Source organism: Melanostigma gelatinosum, assembly GCF_949748355.1.
Source record: "Melanostigma gelatinosum genome assembly, chromosome: 7".
NCBI lineage: Eukaryota > Metazoa > Chordata > Actinopteri > Perciformes > Zoarcidae > Melanostigma > Melanostigma gelatinosum.
The window spans coordinates 2,215,676-2,235,176 of record NC_136640.1 but is presented as its reverse complement, the minus strand read 5'-3'; the positions used below and the strand labels follow the sequence as shown (position 1 = coordinate 2,235,176).

Here is a 19,501-nt window from a genome sequence, read left to right as displayed (position 1 = left end):
GCAGTTCGTCCAGTTTAAGGATGTTTAGATCCACCGGCGGATCTAAACATCCTCGGCATGATTCAAGCTTCCTTTATAAATGACTTATTAACATGTGCAACCTTTGGTTATTCCATTCGTTACATCTTATGAGCCCTGTCTACAGCATGAATTACTACAAAGTGGCGCTACGATGTCAGTTTGTAAAAGGCATTTGTTGCTTCGGGCGTCAGGTTGAAAAGGCCTCGAATTTGGGATGAATTGTGGGATGTGTGTTCTCAGCCTGGTTTTGGAGCCAGAGCCCTGAGACCCTGAGGCTCAACCTCTCAGTCGCTGTGTGCTTTCCTGTGGCCCTGCGTGCTATCAAAGCTTTCTGCACGGACACGTTCCTGCAACGCCTCTGGGCCCGAAGATGAATGTAGGTCTTTAAAGGACTCTCGTCAGACACCACCGCCTGGAAATCTGCATTTAAGATGAAATATACTGTGAGTGCTGATGCACCGAAAGCAAAGAGCAGAAAGACCGGCCTTAGCGGCTCCGTGACATTACCTTACACTGTTTATCTTTGCTGTTAGCTGCTCAGTCCTTCATGCACTTTAAGAATAACGCACGCTAACCGAGTGAGTCATCGGCTAAATCATTTGTCCAGAATCAAAGAGAGCAGACGGACGATGAGAGGCGTATTTCTAAATGTCTACAGGAGGAGTTGAAACTCTGATCTTAAAATGGCACTTACATTCTCGTCAAGTTCGTACAAAACAAACTCGATGACAAAAACCTCGGAAAGCCGTCGTGTTGAGTTAACCGAGGAGTTTACCCATAAAACAATGAACTCATAACCCCTCTCATGCATAATTACATTCACCTGTCTGTCATGTTCTCTGTCCTCTATTTTAACCTCCACTCTTGAGCATTTGATTTGGTTTCACAAATATGAATCTTTACATGAGCCGAAGCTAACTTCCCATGCCCCCATATGTGAGCACGTCTTTTTGTTTTTTTTCTCTCCCTGTGATACGATCTCAGGTGTTTCCAGGTGTGAGATTAGACGGATAAGTTAAGGCCCCTCCCACAATGTCGGTTTCCCCCGTGGGGGGGGGGGGGGGGGGGGGGACAATGAAGGCCTGAGACTCTCAGGCCTTCATTGCCAAGAGAAAGAGTGAGTTCTGGGTCAAAGTCCTCAAGTCAGACGGCTCAACGCACTCTGTTGTAACGAACAGAACAGTGGCGGCTGGTGGAACATGTTCTAGGTTGGGCCTTCTTATCAATGTCAGCAAACATCCCAGTATGATAATGCAAAAAAAATGTAAGTATCAAACACGCATTATTACTTGGCAGTTAAATATTTAACATGTATTCCAACAGGAAAACAATCAGTAAATAACACTTATATAATATAATATAACATGTTTATTTGTTGAGATGCCCCTATGGACCTTGTTATAGGAGGTAAAGAAAGAGTTAAAGTTGTAAGACGAAAACAAGGACAACTGCCAGACCAGAGACAATGTGGTGGAGACCTGTCAATCACAGTGTAGCCCCGCCCTAAAGCATATTTCATAATCAATACAAGTTATTATGAACCCAGATTATCCTTTGAAGATGGTCCCTGAGAAACAAACAGAAACAGAATGCTTCTCTCTTTGAACAGAAGATCTCTCATATCTTCAAGCATTTGAAATGAAGAGTGAGCTGCTGTACGAGTCTTTGTCCTCCTCTTCACCATCGGCCTTTTGATCCTCCAGAAGTTTATCCAGGAGGCTCGGTGCCTCCGCATCCACCACTGGATCTTCATCCAGAGACTGGCCTTGTAGATCCGGGTCCATTTGGTGTTCTGGTCGCTGCGGGAGGTCCAGTATCTGCGGATGATCTGCGCCAGGAGCCTCCAGCTGAGGTATCATGGTGGTCAAAGACATGGATAAGGGCATGTGGAGCAGAGGAGACCCGGGCAGCGCTGCAGAGCCGGGGCCAAAGTGGACCTGGTTCGACATGGTGGATATGGTGGTGATCGGCTGGGCCCAGGGGAGGTAGGTCAACCCTGAGTCTGGGAGCTCCATCTGAGGGATGGAGCCTGGTGCTGGCACCACAGGTATGGTCTGAAACGACAGCAAATGATTTAAATGTTCACGATGAACCCGAAGGAACTAAAACTAGCAAAGACACAAACAAAGACGCGTAAGTATCTCCCTTGAGTCACAGATCAGGCTGATCTCATTGGGCGTTCGCAGCTATACCACCAAACATAAATGCACAGTAGTTCCTACCCAGCACACAGAAACCTTTTCTTAAACCGAACTCAGTGTTTCACCATCTTTCATTAAACCTGACTAAAGTTTCCTGTGAAGACGGAAGTGATGTCAGGAGCAGAAATTGACACATATCGCTGAACATTTGTAAAACTTGAGGAGTAACTTTACGTAAAATATCATCGGAACCGTTGCATGAGGATACGTTGCGAGCGTATATTTACTCGCTGTACCGACGCGTTAACAATCTAACGCTAGAGGAGCAGCGAGTGCATCAATCTTTAGTGCAAAGGGGCACCGACCAAGTGTCGGTGTTTGACGAGTTGGGAGTGACAAATGTGTTGTACGATGAATTTACCAACAAGGTAATAGATTTCTGTTAACCCGTATAAATGTAATAAGATGCCAAAAAGAAGGGGTAAAGGTTTCTCCTCCTCACCCCGAAGTTGGTGAGCAGCGGTGTGTGCGTGTAGGTCAGCATGGTGTAGCTGGGGCACATAGTCTGCATGTACACGTCAGCGGTGAGGGCGGAGGTCGGAGGGTAGGCCAGAGTCTGAGCCGGGGCGTCCTGCTGGTTGTACTCCGATGAAGACCACAACGTCACACCGGGCTGCAGGCCCCCACCAGCCGGTGCAGCTCTCCACCCTGCACACTGCTGCAGCCCTCCATCAGTGACCGCCGCCGGCTCGGCAGCGTCAGAGACAAACATCCCTGATTGACGGAGGACAAGTCTGAGTGTTAGTCTTCAAAGACGGAGACAGAGGCACACGTTTTTACTCCAGCAATCAATTGTCAATCAATCAGCTGCTACCTTGTGTGTATGATGACTGGTTGTTGTGTGTGACCACATCCTTAAAAGAAGAACAGATGAGCATATCAATCATTTGCAGTAGAACCATAACCAGAAGTCTGTCAATGTTGACATATAAATATGAAGTATATCCACTTTGAGTGCAGGTGTGAGCAGCAGCTGAGTGGAGATTATGACTAAAGTGTGTTAGTATTGAGATATCAGCCGGAATTTGTTTGTGTGCTCAAATACAAGTACGAACTCGAAGGGTTTGTCAAATGTTTTAACATGATAAGACGTGAGATAAATAGATTTTCTTTGCAACAATCGAAACACTAGACCAGAACTAGAAGAGCCAGGCCGGATAGATAAAAGACAAGCTGGTTAATTTGCCTAATTTACTGCTAAACTGCATGTATATCATCATTTATGTTTGCCATACATAATGGCAACTGATATTGTTAATTATATACCTGCGATTCACAAGATTATATGTTAGATCCTAACAAGGCAGACCGCACTGGACGGATGTCTTTCACTGAGAAAAAGTGAACTGTAAAACCTCCAAACTGCAATTTATGACGATCCCTGGAGGCCCAACGGATACGATTGTCTCGCAACAGATCAGCTTTGTTCAAAGAGAGGCGGGTGGAGTCCAGCTGCTCCCACAGATGGAGGCAAATTATGAAAGTGAACAAAAATTGAAACTCTCAAAACCTCTCAAAGGACAAGTTCACACTTTTAAACGCTGACATTTGCACTTTGAAAGTGTTGTTATCTCTGCCAGATGAGCGCCTAGCGAGATCACGTCGGTCCCAACACGACTCATCTTGCAAACGAACCAGTCGAAGATTTAAGTGATCCACATAACTGAAGGCATTGTCGGCAATCGGATGGGCTGAACAAGCTCTAGTTATTATGCTGCAGGTCACATTGAGCTGACATCCACAGAAGTGTACGGTCACATTTTGAGCATCTGCAGATACATTGAATGAATTTTCTCCTGGTTGTTCTTTGCAAAAGATGTAAAGTAACTTAAGTATACAACTTAAAATTACTGTGAGGTACTTCTATCTGGTCCTGAACCAGTCTCAGTGTAGTCCTGGTCCTCTATCAGACCTCCATCAGTACAGAGACCATCAGAGAGAAGATGGTCTGTTTCTATAGAGTTGTTCTTGATGCTCGTCATCGGAGCCACCGGGTCGGATTCTGGTGAAACCAGATGAACTCATGCAGGTTCACCAGAACCTCCTTCAGCTCAGACTCCAGCAGAGACCGGTCCACCGTGGACGGACCCAGATCCTCCAGCAGAGACCGGTCCAGTCTGAGCTCTGGTGGGAGGAGGAGAGCTCAGCTCCTCCTCCTCCTCCTCCTCCTCCTCCTCCTCCTCCTCCAGGAGCAGAGCTCCTCCTCTCTGCTGGAGACCCAGGACGTATTGCTGGACCCGCTGGAGGGAAGGGAGGCACGGGAGAACCAGAACCAGGACTGAGAGGAGCAGACTGTCAGACCTGCTGCAGTAACATGAGAGGTGTTCTAAAGAGACTCTGGAGCTCAGAGACACGACCACTGTAGTCCACAGGGGCGACAGAAACAACACAACATGAAAGCTCCCTGTACTAACTTTAACTTGTATCAAACATGCTTATTTGAACCCAAATCTTCATCATTTTGTCAGACAAATGACAAAAGACAAAAACATAACAGACGAGTCTGCTTAAGGTCATCAATGAAAAATCCCACATAAAAGTATCTTCATAGATCTTTAACTTTCAGTTTGTGGTTCAGTGCTTATTGTTTCTGGGTAAGGATCCAAATGTTCAGACATTTCCAGATTTATCAGATCAATTTTCATTCCCGTAAAAACAGGTTGTTAATGTTGTGGTTTCACATCGGTCCTGAAGTGCTGAATGTGCTCACACAGTGTGAGCATCTCATGTAAGACAAGATGAACCTTCGTCATCCATACTGGTCACAGGGCAAGTGCACTGCAGAACAAAAATGAGTAATACGTTAATTATGTAAACATATATGGGACAAAAACAATGTTACATAAATCTGGAGAGACATGCATATGCTCATAAATATAAACTTCCCTAGTGGGGTGAGTTACGCAGCAGCACAGTAGAACCTGAAAGGAGCAGCAGCGACGGTCCTGCAGGGCATGTGGGCTGTCAGAGGCCTGAAGGACTGCAGAGGTCCTGGAGCTGGTTAGTGTTCCGGCTCTGACAGCAGGTGGAGAGTTTACAGCGCTCCATCATTACGCAACACGAAACTCCTCCAATGTCACTTTTACTTTGGGTGCTGACAGTCACAGGAAGATTATTTTTCCTGCTTCGTATTTGGTCCTTAGACAAATAAAAAAGGACAATGAGTTCCTGAGGGTTGGATCAGGTTCAGTAACATCAAACCTAATAAGATTTGTGGTGAAGCGCGTCCTGACTGGGTGTGTTTGACAGTAAACTGAGGGCTCTTTAACGAGGCACTACGGCAAACACAAGGACCTGAAACCAAAGCTCGGTGGCTGAGCAGTGATCCTTTTACATCATGTCAGCCTGCTGTCGTTCACACCGGACAAATCTGCACAAACAAAGACCTGCCCTCTGAGGGACCTGTCACACTTTAAAGTCCTCCTCCCTCTGGAGCAGGTCCGGGTCTGTCCACGGTGGACCGGTCTCTGCTGGAGGATCCGGGTCTGTCCACGGTGGACCGGTCTCTGCTGGAGGATCCGGGTCTGTCCACGGTGGACAGTTGCATGAGGATAAGTTGTCAGTTTTGAGGGCTCAGACTGTTTGAAGGTTCAGGTTAGAATCAGGTTTCGGTTCATCTACTGTCGTATGTGTTGATGGAAAGCAGCTCAAGAAACTCGTGTGTATGTTGCTGCTATATTCAGGTTTGTTGTTTCAAATTTAAAAAAAGGTTCACTTTATGTTTAAGGTCGGCATTTAGTTGTGATGGGGATATAGAATGCATAATATCAGTGAACTGTGTGTGTGTATGTGTGTGTGTGTGTGTGTGTGTGTGTGTGTGTGTGTGTGTGTGTGTGTGTTCTCCTGGTGTAGTAGGACTAATAAATAGTGGGAGGGCTTGTTGGCAAGGCTGCAAGTGATTTTGCATGGGCTGTGTGCCCAGCCCTGGAGCCGTGCAGGGGACGGCTGTAACCGTCATGGAAAAACACCTGGACCCCGAGGCAGGATCCTGACTGATCACATCCTGATGGCCCCACGGGGGTCTTTCCTTAAAGCGCGTGAAAATGACATCTATAATTTGTTCAACAATGTTGAAGAATAAAAACGGACTTCTGCATGTCTTGTGATCTGTGCCGCAGTCAGCTGTGATCGGTGAAGAACGTCTCCATGGAGACGCAGCGATGTTATTCAGACGTGATTCAGACGTCAACGAGTTTATCATGCAAGCTAATCGATTAAAACAAACACAAGTATTTTTCTGTTTTATTTCTGGTATGTTTTCTGGTGTTTAAACGTGTGATTAGTCCGACAGATTGTGATTCCTGAGCAATCATTGCTCCACACTGTAACTGCTGCCAACGTAAATCCTGGGCTTGTTTGTCCAGTGACTGCCTGCTGCTGTCATACAGTTACAGCGAATCCAATATTTGCGAAGGGGTTTTCTTTGGAAAGGCCGGAGGGCTGAGCATGTGTTCCCAACAACCTGTGGGAAACTTTCCTGATGTTTACAATGTACCCGTATGTAAATATGTGATGAGGAATCATCGCATCGCAGCATAAACCTCACAAAAGGCATTCAAACAGTTTAAGACCGATGTCATGTTGCCCTCACCGCAGCAGAGGGCGCCGCCTTGGTTCTGTGCAGCTCCAGACTTCTCTTCCTCCGCAGCAGCTCTTTGACCGGGTCTCTGACTCGAACACCTTGGTACGGTCTGGACCGGGCCAGGCCTGGTGGTGATGCTAGAGAGAGAGAGAGAGAGAGAGAGACAGAGCGAGAGAGAGAGAGAGAGAGAGAGAGAGAGAGAGAGAGAGAGACAGAGCGAGAGAGAGAGAGAGAGAGAGAGAGACAGAGCGAGAGACAGAGAGAGAGAGAGAGAGACAGAGCGAGAGACAGAGCGAGAGACAGAGCGAGAGAGAGAGAGAGACAGAGCGAGAGAGAGAGAGACAGAGCGAGAGACAGAGCGAGAGACAGAGCGAGAGAGAGAGAGAGACAGAGAGAGAGAGAGAGAGACAGAGCGAGAGAGAGAGAGAGAGAGAGAGAGAGAGAGAGAGAGAGACAGAGCGAGAGAGAGAGAGAGAGAGAGAGAGAGAGAGAGAGAGAGAGAGAGAGAGAGAGAGACAGAGAGAGAGACAGAGAGAGAGAGAGAGACAGAGAGAGAGACAGAGAGAGAGAGAGAGACAGAGAGAGAGACAGAGAGAGATATATATATATGGAGAGCGAGAGACATAGCCATCATCATAGCCTCTCATCTTCATGTTGTTTATCAACAGTCTGAATAATGTATTCATATCAGGGATGGACTTTATGCTGGATTACGATGAAAATCTTGACTTTTTTTGTTGTTTATTTTATTTGCCAAGTTTAGGAGAAAGAGCAGAATATTAAGTTTAAGACGGAGCGGTAAAATAACCCTTTGAGGGTCGGACACTTTGTGCAAAACGACAACATGGAGACTTATTGTCATAGATTTATTTATTTTGCATGCATAAATATTCACAACATATTTTGAATCTGGCACCATGATGCAACAGCTGCTCACACAATGAAGTAAATTCTGTCCAAAATGACAAAATAATATGTAATTTCTTATTGGTCACATAACCACACAGGCTGCAGTCAAACCAAAATGATGTGTGGCTTCCACCATCATGAAGACTTCTTCTGAACTCATGCACTTGTATTCCTCTGAAGACGTATGTAATGAAACATCAGGGCTCAGTGTCCTGTGGAGACACGCTGACTTCAGTCGATGACTCTCTGCAAGTAGAAGCATGAGGAAAAATCTGATCCGACCGACGGGGCCTCTCTTGAATAAACTCAAAGCCTCTAACTGTACACAGTCTGTACGGCCCGAGGCCACAAAGAGTGAGCTTTCTGCAGATGTTGATGGGTGATCTTCATACATGCACCACCACCACCAAAGAGACCAGCAGGACTCCATTGTATCCATAAGTCACCATGCTTTTATTAGAATATGGACTGCACAATACCATCAAGTTGGTACAACATCCCATAAATCACATCATACTTCCATTCATTTGACAGCTGAGCAGTCGGAAGTTCGGTATGAAAATGCACAGAATATGATCCGAGCATCCTTCTCCCCAAACGTCCTGTCCCTGCCTCGATGACTCGAGCCAAACCCTGGTGTCACGATACCATTACATGAGTGTGGCAACAGCTGAGCCGTAGAAACTAACAGTGCAAACAATGCTAACGGTGCAAACAACGCTAACGGTGCAAACAACGCTGACGGTGCAAACAGCGCTGACGATGCAAACAACGCTGACGGTGCAAACAGCGCTGACTGTGCAAACAAAGCTAACGGTGCAAACAACGCCAACGGTGCAAACAACGGCAACCAATTTATTATCTTCAATAGTAACGCTCTGAATGTCGTACAGAGATCCTTTTAAAGAATTTAAATGGTGAAAAAGTGTGCCCAACATACAGAAGGATATGTTCCAAAAAAAACACAAGGAAATAAATGTCATAAATGCAAACTTCAAACAACTGTAACAGATCTCTGAACGGAAACTTGAATGAACAGAAGATTTTGTGTTTTAAACAATCACACATGCACAAACACAGACGATAAACAATCAGCGCATGCCAGAGAAGAAAAGAGGAAGCTCCACAGCTGTGCAGTGTTTTACAGTGGTGGAGAAGCCTGCTGCCATTTTGCATATCAAGATTACAGCCTTATAGCAACACATAGCCAACATCAAAATGAACACCTTCCTCTTTCCAAAAGAGTCCGAAAACAGCTTCAGTGCTGATCCTGAAACTGTCCTTTCCTTCTGTTGGTCCTTTAAAGAACTCAAAGTAAATGTTCTAAATGACACGTAATACGCTGAACACTGTGCACATCCATCCGTCAGTTCATTTCTGATTAGCGAACAGTCAAATTAATTCTGACAATTTATTACAATTATTGGAAAATCAAACACGTTTTGTCACGTTTCCAACCAGATATTTATTCTAAAATAACTTGGAGTAAAGACAGAACAGTTACGCTCCACAATGGCTGTGTGTATCGGACTGGATTGCATTATATTGAACAGAATATTAAGCTCATGTTTTTGTGTTTACTTCATCAAAGAAATGTAACGTACACAAAAAGCGAAATTCCCATTTGAACAATTCAAAATGAACAAATAAAAAGCAGATTTTAGATTATTATTCAAGTCAATTTGTCAGATTTACATAAAATAGGACAATCTGCAATGAGAGAGTTTTCCTGAGGTTTTTTTAAAAATATAACAGCAATGATGTTTTGTACTTACATTTCTCCCAGTGCATACTGCTTATCTGGATTATGTCATATAGTTAAACTGCAGAAAATCAAAGTGGCGGGTTGACTGACGGGCTTTATAGCAGCCTGAAGCCGGCTAACAGCCCCCATGGGATTACACAGCTCTCTCGCCACACATTCTCGCCCCCCCCCCCCCCCCAATGCATCTGGTTTCAGGTGCTGATACTATTTAAGTTTAATCATAACTGCAAGAAAAACATTTTTTATAAAAGAAACAAAAAGGCCACGATGACGCAGAAATGAAGATGTAAAGAAGAATGGCATCAAGACATTCAAATGCATCACGGAGAGATAAAGAAAAGTATATCAAAATATCGCTGATGCAAATAATGTGTGTGTGTGTGTGTGTGTGTGTAAGACGAACTTCCTTCCTAGCCTTCCCCACCAAACCAAGTTTCACAAAAAGTTTGTCTGAGAAAAATTTGACTCTGTGACTTTCATCAAAAGTTATGAATAAAGCTCTTGGTTTCATCCATAAGCAAGAAAAGTTCTTCACATTTAAATAATCAATTAATTTATTGTGTTCTTGATACAGCTATTATGATCAAATTGAAAGGTATGTAGCAACATTTAAAATACGCTGATTTGCTTGGTTTGAGACAAGAAGATCGCTATCAATCTCAGCAGGGAGCTGGTTAGCCTAGCTTAGCATGTTGACAGGAAGCAGGGGGAAACAGCCTGGCTCTGTCAAAAGTGCAAAGATACACCAATCACCAAAGTTCACTAACCTACATTTTGTGTCTTGTTTGTTTAATTCGTACAAATTCAGAAATGTAAAACATCAATTTCGAGCTTTAGCAGGAGTTATGTTACCTTTTAACCTGTTACCTTTCCTCTCTCAATGTAAAATATGAATGAACGTAGCTTTAAGTTGACCTTACTTATAAGTATTAAGTACATAACTTCTTGAAGCTATATAATTTTTCGTGTTATTATCATAGTTGCTAGTTTGATTGCAGCTCTGGAGTTTTGCATGGCCCTGTAAGCATTTCCACCCTGACAGCATTTGGGGTTTAACTAAAACAATGGTAGCTTGTAAGTTTTTGGGGCCTCGCCAAACGTTAATCTTTAACGATGCAACAATAATGGATTTCTATAAGATATACAGAGCATCAATATAGCAGCAAACAACTGTTATTTCAGTCAAGATATAGTGGAGGAATATCTACGTGAGCAGAGAATGAAGTCTCTCTCTCTGTGTTTTGTGCAGAGCTTCTCCTGGCTTTATTGAGATAGCTAGGTCGGCCACATGTGTCTTTAACATGCATTCTCTCTAGTGTCCACCAGGGGGCGACTCCTCTGGTTGTATAGAAGTCTATAGAAAATGACTCTACTTCTCTCTTGATTTATTCCCTCAGTAAACATTGTAAACATGAGTTTATGTCTCAATCTCTAGTTTCAAGTCTTCTTCAATACAGCATGATGTTCATTTAGTACATTATGGTCCATTTAGAGTCACACAGACCATAAAGCAGGGGATGCTTTAGGGCGGGGCTACACAGTGATTGACAGGTCTCTACCAGAGACGTATACGGCGTCTCTACGTCACTCCTCCTCAGTCCAGATATGGTCACTTCCTGTTCACTGGTTGCAAAAAGCAAGATGGCGACGGCCAAAATGCCGAACTTGAGACTTCAAAACGTCAGTCCAACAACAATGAGCAACATCACGACGATTTCTTCAGAAAGACGATCAAAGAAAGGCACTGAATAAAATAAAATACAACAGCATCAAATTCAACTCAATTCAATATAAAAACAGACTCAAATGACAAAAACACGTTGATTAAGTCAAATTGGAGTGAAATAAAATAACAAATAAGATATGTATAAATACGAGAACCATAAAAACACATAAGACTCTGTATAGAATCCGACATAATAATTAACAACAAAAAACATCAGATTATAAAACACTCCATGAAAGATGGGTTTTTATTTCTCTTTAAAAATATATAGTTTTAAACTAACATGAACACTCATACAGAACGTTTCAGAACCACCTGAAATAGTTCAATGTGTTGCAACACGAGGATGAAGCTGCATATTGGGGCTTGTTCAGTAATCATCACCATTCTGAAAGGAATCCAGAATCCACCAGTGGAGTGGAGCCAGCATGGGACAGGTACGAGCCCCACAGCCGGGTCGGTGTGTCAGAGCGGAGAGTTTGCCCACGCTGACCCGTTGAGGCATGCGAGCAGAGAATTTGCCCATTTTACAGTCATTATGCTGCATAATCTGAAGATCTCGATAAGAGTCATCAGGCTTTATTTCAAAGCTCAACTGGAGAAACAGAGGTGAGTCAACATCTCGTTCAGGTTCATGTTCCAGCGTAATCCGACAGGTTAGACGTGGGCGGAGTAATGCCGAAAGCGCCACGATGTACGATAACCTGACCATTTTGTGATGCTTAGTAATGTGTAAGCGAGTTGGTTTCAGTCTGCGCGTTATAATGCATTTGTGTTTACGCGGGCCGATCTTTCATCATCTTGTCCTGAACCTAACTCAGCAGTTCTGCTGCTTTAACCTTACTCAGCAGTTCTGCTGCTTTAACCTTACTAAGTTGTTTCCAATGAAGACGTACGTTTATTTTTAAAATACTTTATAGAAGCAGGACATGTTGCTGGACTTTTGCTTCTCTTCGGGGCACAAAATATTATGAAATGAGAAAAAAAACGTTCCTCACACCTGTTGAAGCTTATATGAACTTTGTGTACATTTGCTTTAAATACCGACATTTAAAGCCTTTGTCTTATTTAAGTTAATTGTGATTCAGATAAACACGAGTGATGCCTCACAAAAGAGGTAGTTAAGAAGAGAAGACAGTTAAAAACACACACACACACAAAAACACAAGTATAAAACGATATTGACTGCAACAACATGCCCCCCTGACCGTTTTTTACTTCACCCTCAGGCCATACAGGCTAAATCCCCAAAACCCCCTCCTCCTCCTCCTCCTCCTCCCAAATTGAGGCCTGTTGGCACCATCCAGTCAAACAAAGAGCACACACACACACACACACACACACACCGGCATTAGCTGCCAGGCTTCTTGCCAACGGTGTCATTTGTTTGGGTAATTGTGTCGATGTCTCAAAATGACTGCGGTTACATAAATCGACACACAGAGCACTTCAGTTCAGAGATCTTATCCCGTTTGTTGATGTTTTCTGAGACGATTACAAGGAAGTCAGTCGATTTCAGCTCATAAACAAGAAACCCGAGTTTAACGGGAAGAAAACATTCTTGTTCCCTGTAACGTTGCATCTCTGAACAGGTTCCGATGAAATCGACTCTTTGCCTTATTTCCACAGAATGAATTGAAAGGCAGCTGCAGATTGAACGATGTTCGGTGGAAATGGTTGTGACGCAGCCGGCAGTTGTGTTGTTTCCAGTCATTTCACTGTGGTGGACTTCCTCTTTTGGAAACGTGAAAGAGGCTCGTGAGACGGTTTAAAGGTTTGGCAGGAACAAATTGATTAAACTTCAAAGATACCAACTTGTGTCACGTGTTTAATATTTATATATTTGGGGCCAAGCAGAATGAGGACTAACTGACACACTTTAAAAACAGTTGTTTCTTAGATGGTGAAATATTTAGTTAGGGTTAATAAAGGATGTTGAAATACTGAGTTAGAAACAACTGTTTGATATTCAGTTCATTGTGTGATATTTCATGCAGCTCAGTTGCATTGTCCCTCTTTCTGAGCACTGAACTTTTCAGTCGGTGCATCTTTTCCTCTGCATCCTCACTCGAGGCAGAAGAAAGAACTGTTCATCAAAACAGCATCGTGAACAGCTACAAACATCTGGAGACTAGATTTAATCCTGACCCTGAAACTGCTCTGTGTTGGTCGGTCGAGTGTTGCAGCAGGGAAACACTTGCATGCTCTTCAAGGTTCACTGGCCAGCAACGTTCAGAAACCGCAAGCAGAAACTCAGAAGACACGTCTGCATGTTTCACTGCGGAAATGAATGTTTGTTTGTTTCTTACACATTTAGATGTATTTTATTTTGTAGGAATTTAAAAGGAGTCAGAAACAGAAACCAGTTGCTTGTTTTATCTTGAAATTGGAATCCACTGTCAACGATGATAAGAAAGCAAACAACTGCTACTACAGGCAAACAATGCATTTAAGTTTGGTCCTATAGAGTTCTGCAGAAATGAGTCCTCGAGCCAGGAAATGACTCGGCATTATTCCACTTCCTGTTCACTCGTCTTGAAGTCAATGTGTTTTTTTCGTTAGATGTCTGACAAAAGGAGCTGAAGAGTTTTTTCATGTTTAGTTCTCTGATATAAAATAGGTCAGTGAACGCCCCTCTGGTGAATCTTAAAGAGTCTAAATGAGACGACTAAACGTCCTCACTAGAACACGAGTCCTCCTTTAGCTTAGTGGTGGAGACGTGAAGTCACGTGACCGTGGTGGAGTTCCTTTACAGACTAACGTGAAGTCACGTGACCGCGGTGGAGTTCCTTTACAGACTAACGTGAAGTCACGTGACCGCGGTGGAGTTCCTTTATAGACTAACGTGAAGTCACGTGACCGTGGTGGAGTTCCTCTATAGACTAACGTGAAGTCAGGTGACCGTGGTGGAGTTCCTTTATAGACTAACGTGAAGTCACGTGACCGTGGTGGAGTTCCGATATAGACTAACGCGAAGTCACGTGACCGTGGTGGAGTTCCTTTATAGACTAACGTGAAGTCACGTGACCGTGGTGGAGTTCCTTTATAGACTAACGTGAAGTCATGTGACCGTGGTGGAGTTCCTTTATAGACTAACGTGAAGTCATGTGACCGTGGTGGAGTTCCTTTATAGACTAACGCGAAGTCACGTGACCGTGGTGGAGTTCCGATATAGACTAACGCGAAGTCACGTGACCGTGGTGGAGTTCCTTTATAGACTAACGTGAAGTCATGTGACCGTGGTGGAGTTCCTTTATAGACTAACGCGAAGTCACGTGACCGTGGTGGAGTTCCGATATAGACTAACGCGAAGTCACGTGACCGTGGTGGAGTTCCTTTATAGACTAACGTGAAGTCATGTGACCGTGGTGGAGTTCCTTTATAGACTAACGCGAAGTCACGTGACCGTGGTGGAGTTCCGATATAGACTAACGTGAAGTCAGGTGACCGTGGTGGAGTTCCGATATAGACTAACGCGAAGTCAGGTGACCGTGGTGGAGTTCCTTTATAGACTAACGTGAAGTCACGTGACCGCGCTGGAGTTCCTTTATAGACTAACGTGAAGTCACGTGACCGTGGTGGAGTTCCTTTATAGACTAACGTGAAGTCACGTGACCGTGGTGGAGTTCCTTTATAGACTAACGTGAAGTCACGTGACCGTGGTGGAGTTCCTTTATAGACTAACGTGAAGTCACGTGACCGTGGTGGAGTTCCTTTATAGACTAACGTGAAGTCATGTGACCGTGGTGGAGTTCCTTTATAGACTAACGCGAAGTCACGTGACCGTGGTGGAGTTCCTTTATAGACTAACGTGAAGTCATGTGACCGTGGTGGAGTTGCTCTATAGACTAACGTGAAGTCACGTGACCGTGGTGGAGTTCCTTTATAGACTAACGTGAAGTCACGTGACCATGGTGGAGTTCCTTTATAGACTAACGTGAAGTCATGTGACCGTGGTGGAGTTCCTTTATAGACTAACGCGAAGTCACGTGACCGTGGTGGAGTTCCGATATAGACTAACGTGAAGTCAGGTGACCGTGGTGGAGTTCCGATATAGACTAACGCGAAGTCACGTGACCGTGGTGGAGTTCCTTTATAGACTAACGCGAAGTCACGTGACCGTGGTGGAGTTCCGATATAGACTAACGCGAAGTCACGTGACCGTGGTGGAGTTCCTTTATAGACTAACGTGAAGTCATGTGACCGTGGTGGAGTTCCTTTATAGACTAACGCGAAGTCACGTGACCGTGGTGGAGTTCCGATATAGACTAACGTGAAGTCAGGTGACCGTGGTGGAGTTCCGATATAGACTAACGCGAAGTCACGTGACCGTGGTGGAGTTCCTTTATAGACTAACGCGAAGTCACGTGACCGTGGTGGAGTTCCTTTATAGACTAACGTGAAGTCATGTGACCGTGGTGGAGTTCCGATATAGACTAACGTGAAGTCAGGTGACCGTGGTGGAGTTCCGATATAGACTAACGTGAAGTCAGGTGACCGTGGTGGAGTTCCTTTAGCTTTCCTTTAAATGTTAGCTTTTTACTTTACGCTTCAAACATCATAAAAGTGGAGTTCATTAGTGAAGATTATTTTGATGAGCTAAACCTGAAACGTTTCTTTACTACCTCATCCCTCAGCTCTCTATTAGATACACATTTAAATCATAAAGGTTCGTGTTCACCTTAAATATATTATAATCTCTTAATTGCAAATACAAGTTGGGTTAACTCCCTTCACCTCTTGCTGTCCTGAGGATCATAAGTTGCTCAGCAATATAAGACTCAGAGTGGAGAAAAAGCCCAGATTTACATGTTTCCCTGCAGCTCTAATGCGTCCATTAATCCGCTGGATTTTGAATGTGAGCCCTGAGGGATGCAAAGTGTTGGGTGATGCAGATGCAAAGAGGGGAGAGCTCGTAACGAGGTGTTCGCCCAGACATCATTGGTGTTCAAATGAGTGTGGTCTGGATTTGCTTCAGCAGTGTGTCATTCAGTTATCAGCGCAGATAACTGGCCACTGATGGTCTCACCACTGCTTTCACTTTGGGCTGCTACCTCCATCAGAAGCTCTACTGAGCCAGACAGAGTCAGTGGATTCCTATCTCAGGTCTTATGTCAACTACAAGTGCACACAAGAGCCTGAGGATCGTTCACTACCTTAATGTAAAGAAATAAGTGATGGAGATGTATGAATTCACAACATGTTTTTTTTCAAATAGAAAAGCAGTGCTTACTACTTTGAAGAGTAAACATGTCAAGTCAGATAGCATCTCACTGTATCAGGGGAGAAACTGCCACATTCCTTCCAGAGGTTCCAGAGGTCATCAGTTTTAAAAGAAGCTAAATACAGAATTCAGAGCGTATCTATTGCCGTCACATGGCTGTCAAATAGGGCGCCGGCTAAGCTGGCTGGGTCCGACCCACAGACTGTGTGTAAGAGGTGGACGCAGCCGTCACGACGCCACTCATCGGTTTGTGGACTGACGTTCTGAAGCCTCAACTTCGGCATTTTGGCCGTCGCTATCATGTTTTTTTAACAGAAGTGAGCATATCTGGACCGAGGAGTGACGTAGAGACGCCGTATACGTCCCTGCTAGAGACCTGTCAATCACTGTGTAGCCCCGCCCTAAAGCATCCCCTGCTTTATGGTCTGTGTGACTCTAAATGGACCATAATGTACTAAATGAACATCATGCTGTATTGAAGAAGACTTGAAACTAGAGATTGAGACATAAACTCATGTTTACAATGTTTACTGAGGGAATAAATCAAGAGAGAAGTAGAGTCATTTTCTATAGACTTCTATACAACCAGAGGAGTCGCCCCCTGGTGGACACTAGACAGAATGCAAGTTAAAGACACATGTGGCCGACCTAGCTATCTCAATAAAGCCAGGAGAAGCTCTGCACAAAACACAGAGAGAGAGACTTCATTCTCTGCTCACGTAGATATTCCTCCACTATATCTTGACTGAAATAACAGTTGTTTGCTGCTATATTGATGCTCTGTATATCTTATAGAAATCCATTATAGAATAGAGTTACGTATCAATGTTGAGGGAAACTTAAAAAGAGGCATACGGAGACGAGTGTGACTCGATTATACAATTAAAACAGTTTAGATAACAACTCCTGGAAAGCACAGACTGATGATTTACCTCCACACGTGGAATTTTCCTTGAGGCAATATGTTGCATCGTTAAAGATTAACGTTTGGCGAGGCCCCAAAAACTTACAAGCTACCATTGTTTTAGTTAAACCCCAAATGCTGTCAGGGTGGAAATGCTTACAGGGCCATGCAAAACTCCAGAGCTGCAATCAAACTAGCAACTATGATAATAACACGAAAAATGATATAGCTTCAAGAAGGTATGTACTTAATACTTATAAGTAAGGTCAACTTAAAGCTACGTTCATTCATATTTTACATTAAGAAAGGATCTAATGACTATTTGTAAAGTGGACAATCATAGTGACAAACTGATCAAATTATAATCGCCTCAGTTTCACGGAGCATTTTAGCATCTTTCAGCTCATTGTTTCGATTTTTATTGACCAAAACTTTAACGTTTTACTTCAGGCTCACCGCTTTAACCGGCTTTGTTTCCAGCAAGAACAGCACCAAGACAGAGTCAGCGACAAGCTGGTGAACAAAGCCGAGCATTCAACAGCTGAGGAGGCTTTTTCTGGGAGTTGGTGGAGACCAGAAACAGAGCAGAAACAGAGCAGAAACAGAGCAGAAACAGAGCAGAAACAGAGCAGAAACAGAGCAGAAACAGAGCAGAAACAGAGCAGAAACAGAGTGACTATCCGACGGATATTGTCCGACTGTGCGTTTGCGTTGTCCATGTTATGATTGTGTGTTTTCACTTCGTTAAGGGTGTTCCATCTCGAGATGTTCCGATACCTGATAATATTTCCCAAAACACAAATATATACTGAAAAATTCTCAAACCGTATTAAGAAATGGGGACTTCCATGAATAATGAAGTCTTTATAAAGGAGTGGTCTGGTCTGAACAACGTTGAGGAAGCAGTGACACTCAGCAGCATGCTGTCTGCAGCACACTGAGGCCATGACCTCGGCTTTGTGCAGCGGGTGCTTCTTCTTCTTCGACTTCTTCTTCTACTGCTTCAACCTCACTGTCTGGCCTCTCACAGGTCAACTGTGGTATTTGCGTGTGTGATGCAAATTTGGTAATAAAGCCAAACGCAGCTGTGAATGAAGGAATGTAATCGCAGAGGGGGGGGGGGGCTGAACACTTTGGGGGAGGAAGGTGTGTGTGTGTGTGTGTGTGTGTGTGTGTGTGTGTGTGTGTGTGTGTGTGTGTGTGTGTGTGTGTGTGTGTGTGTGTGTGTGTGTGTGTGTGTGTGTGTGTGTGTGTGTGTGTGTGTGTGTGTGTGTGTGTGTGTGTGTGTGTGTGTGTGTGTGTGTGTGTGTGTGTGGGTGTGTGTGTGTGTGGGTGTGTGTGTGTGTGTGTGTGTGTGTGTGTGTGTGTGTGTGTGGGTGTGTGTGTGTGTGTGTGTGTGGGTGTGTGTGTGTGTGGGTGTGTGTGTGTGTGTGTGTGTGTGTGTGTGTGTGGGTGTGTGTGAGTGTGTGTGTGTGTGTGTGTGTGTGCCAGGCTCCAGCGCTGCTCCGTCTTGACCTGTGTGTACATGCCATGCCTTAAAGGGCCTGAAACACGCCTCGACCTGCAGAGCAAATAAATCTGCTCTGGGGGCTGTGGCTTCACTTTCACCTTTCACTTACTGACACTCTCTCCCTGTCACGCACACACACACACACACACACACACAACACACGTGTTGGTAAAATGGCTCTGGTTTACTGGATGGCCCTTCACCTCTGCAGAGGATCCAGGTTTGGAGCTCAGAGGGCCTGAAACAAACACTTTAAAGAGGAGAAGAAAGAAAAAAGCTGCAAAGTGCTTGCACAGCTGCAGCCGTTGAACAAATGGTAAAACAGTGAGAGAGGACGAAGGAATCACAAGCACGTATTCTGTCATCACGCTCTTCTCCTCAGAGGAGCAAGTTTGTGAGTTCACATGAACGTTCGTGGCTCTGCGGTGTGAAGACTCATGTGGGAAGTCCCCGAGTGGATTGTTCAGGTTAATGTTTAACTCACCAGCAGATATTCAAATCTGATCGCTTCGTTTTTTCATTGAAGGTCCTTCAATCATTCATGGACTCTGTGTTTTTAAGAGAGTATGCAGCATGTAATAACAGAGCAATGTAGCAAAAATAAATGTGAAAGAAGATGTAGATTCTGCTTTGCGGCAGAAGATCAAATGTTATTATCT

The 19,501-nt window shown here is 44.2% G+C and overlaps 1 protein-coding gene across 1 annotated transcript in view; it reads right to left on the bottom strand.

Moving 5' to 3' along the window:
• Positions 1–1,646: 1,646 nt before the first annotated feature.
• pou2af1 (POU class 2 homeobox associating factor 1) overlaps positions 1,647–19,501 on the bottom strand; it is a gene marked incomplete at both ends in the record, with an annotated part of 22,967 nt that continues 5,112 nt past the window's right edge. The window contains 5 exons of the mRNA XM_079271535.1: positions 1,647–2,075; positions 2,665–2,936; positions 3,037–3,195; positions 4,967–5,000; positions 6,814–6,941. Of these exons, the coding sequence (XP_079127661.1) occupies positions 1,647–2,075; positions 2,665–2,936; positions 3,037–3,195; positions 4,967–5,000; positions 6,814–6,941 (1,022 nt within the window). The remainder of the gene's footprint in view (positions 2,076–2,664; positions 2,937–3,036; positions 3,196–4,966; positions 5,001–6,813; positions 6,942–19,501) is intronic.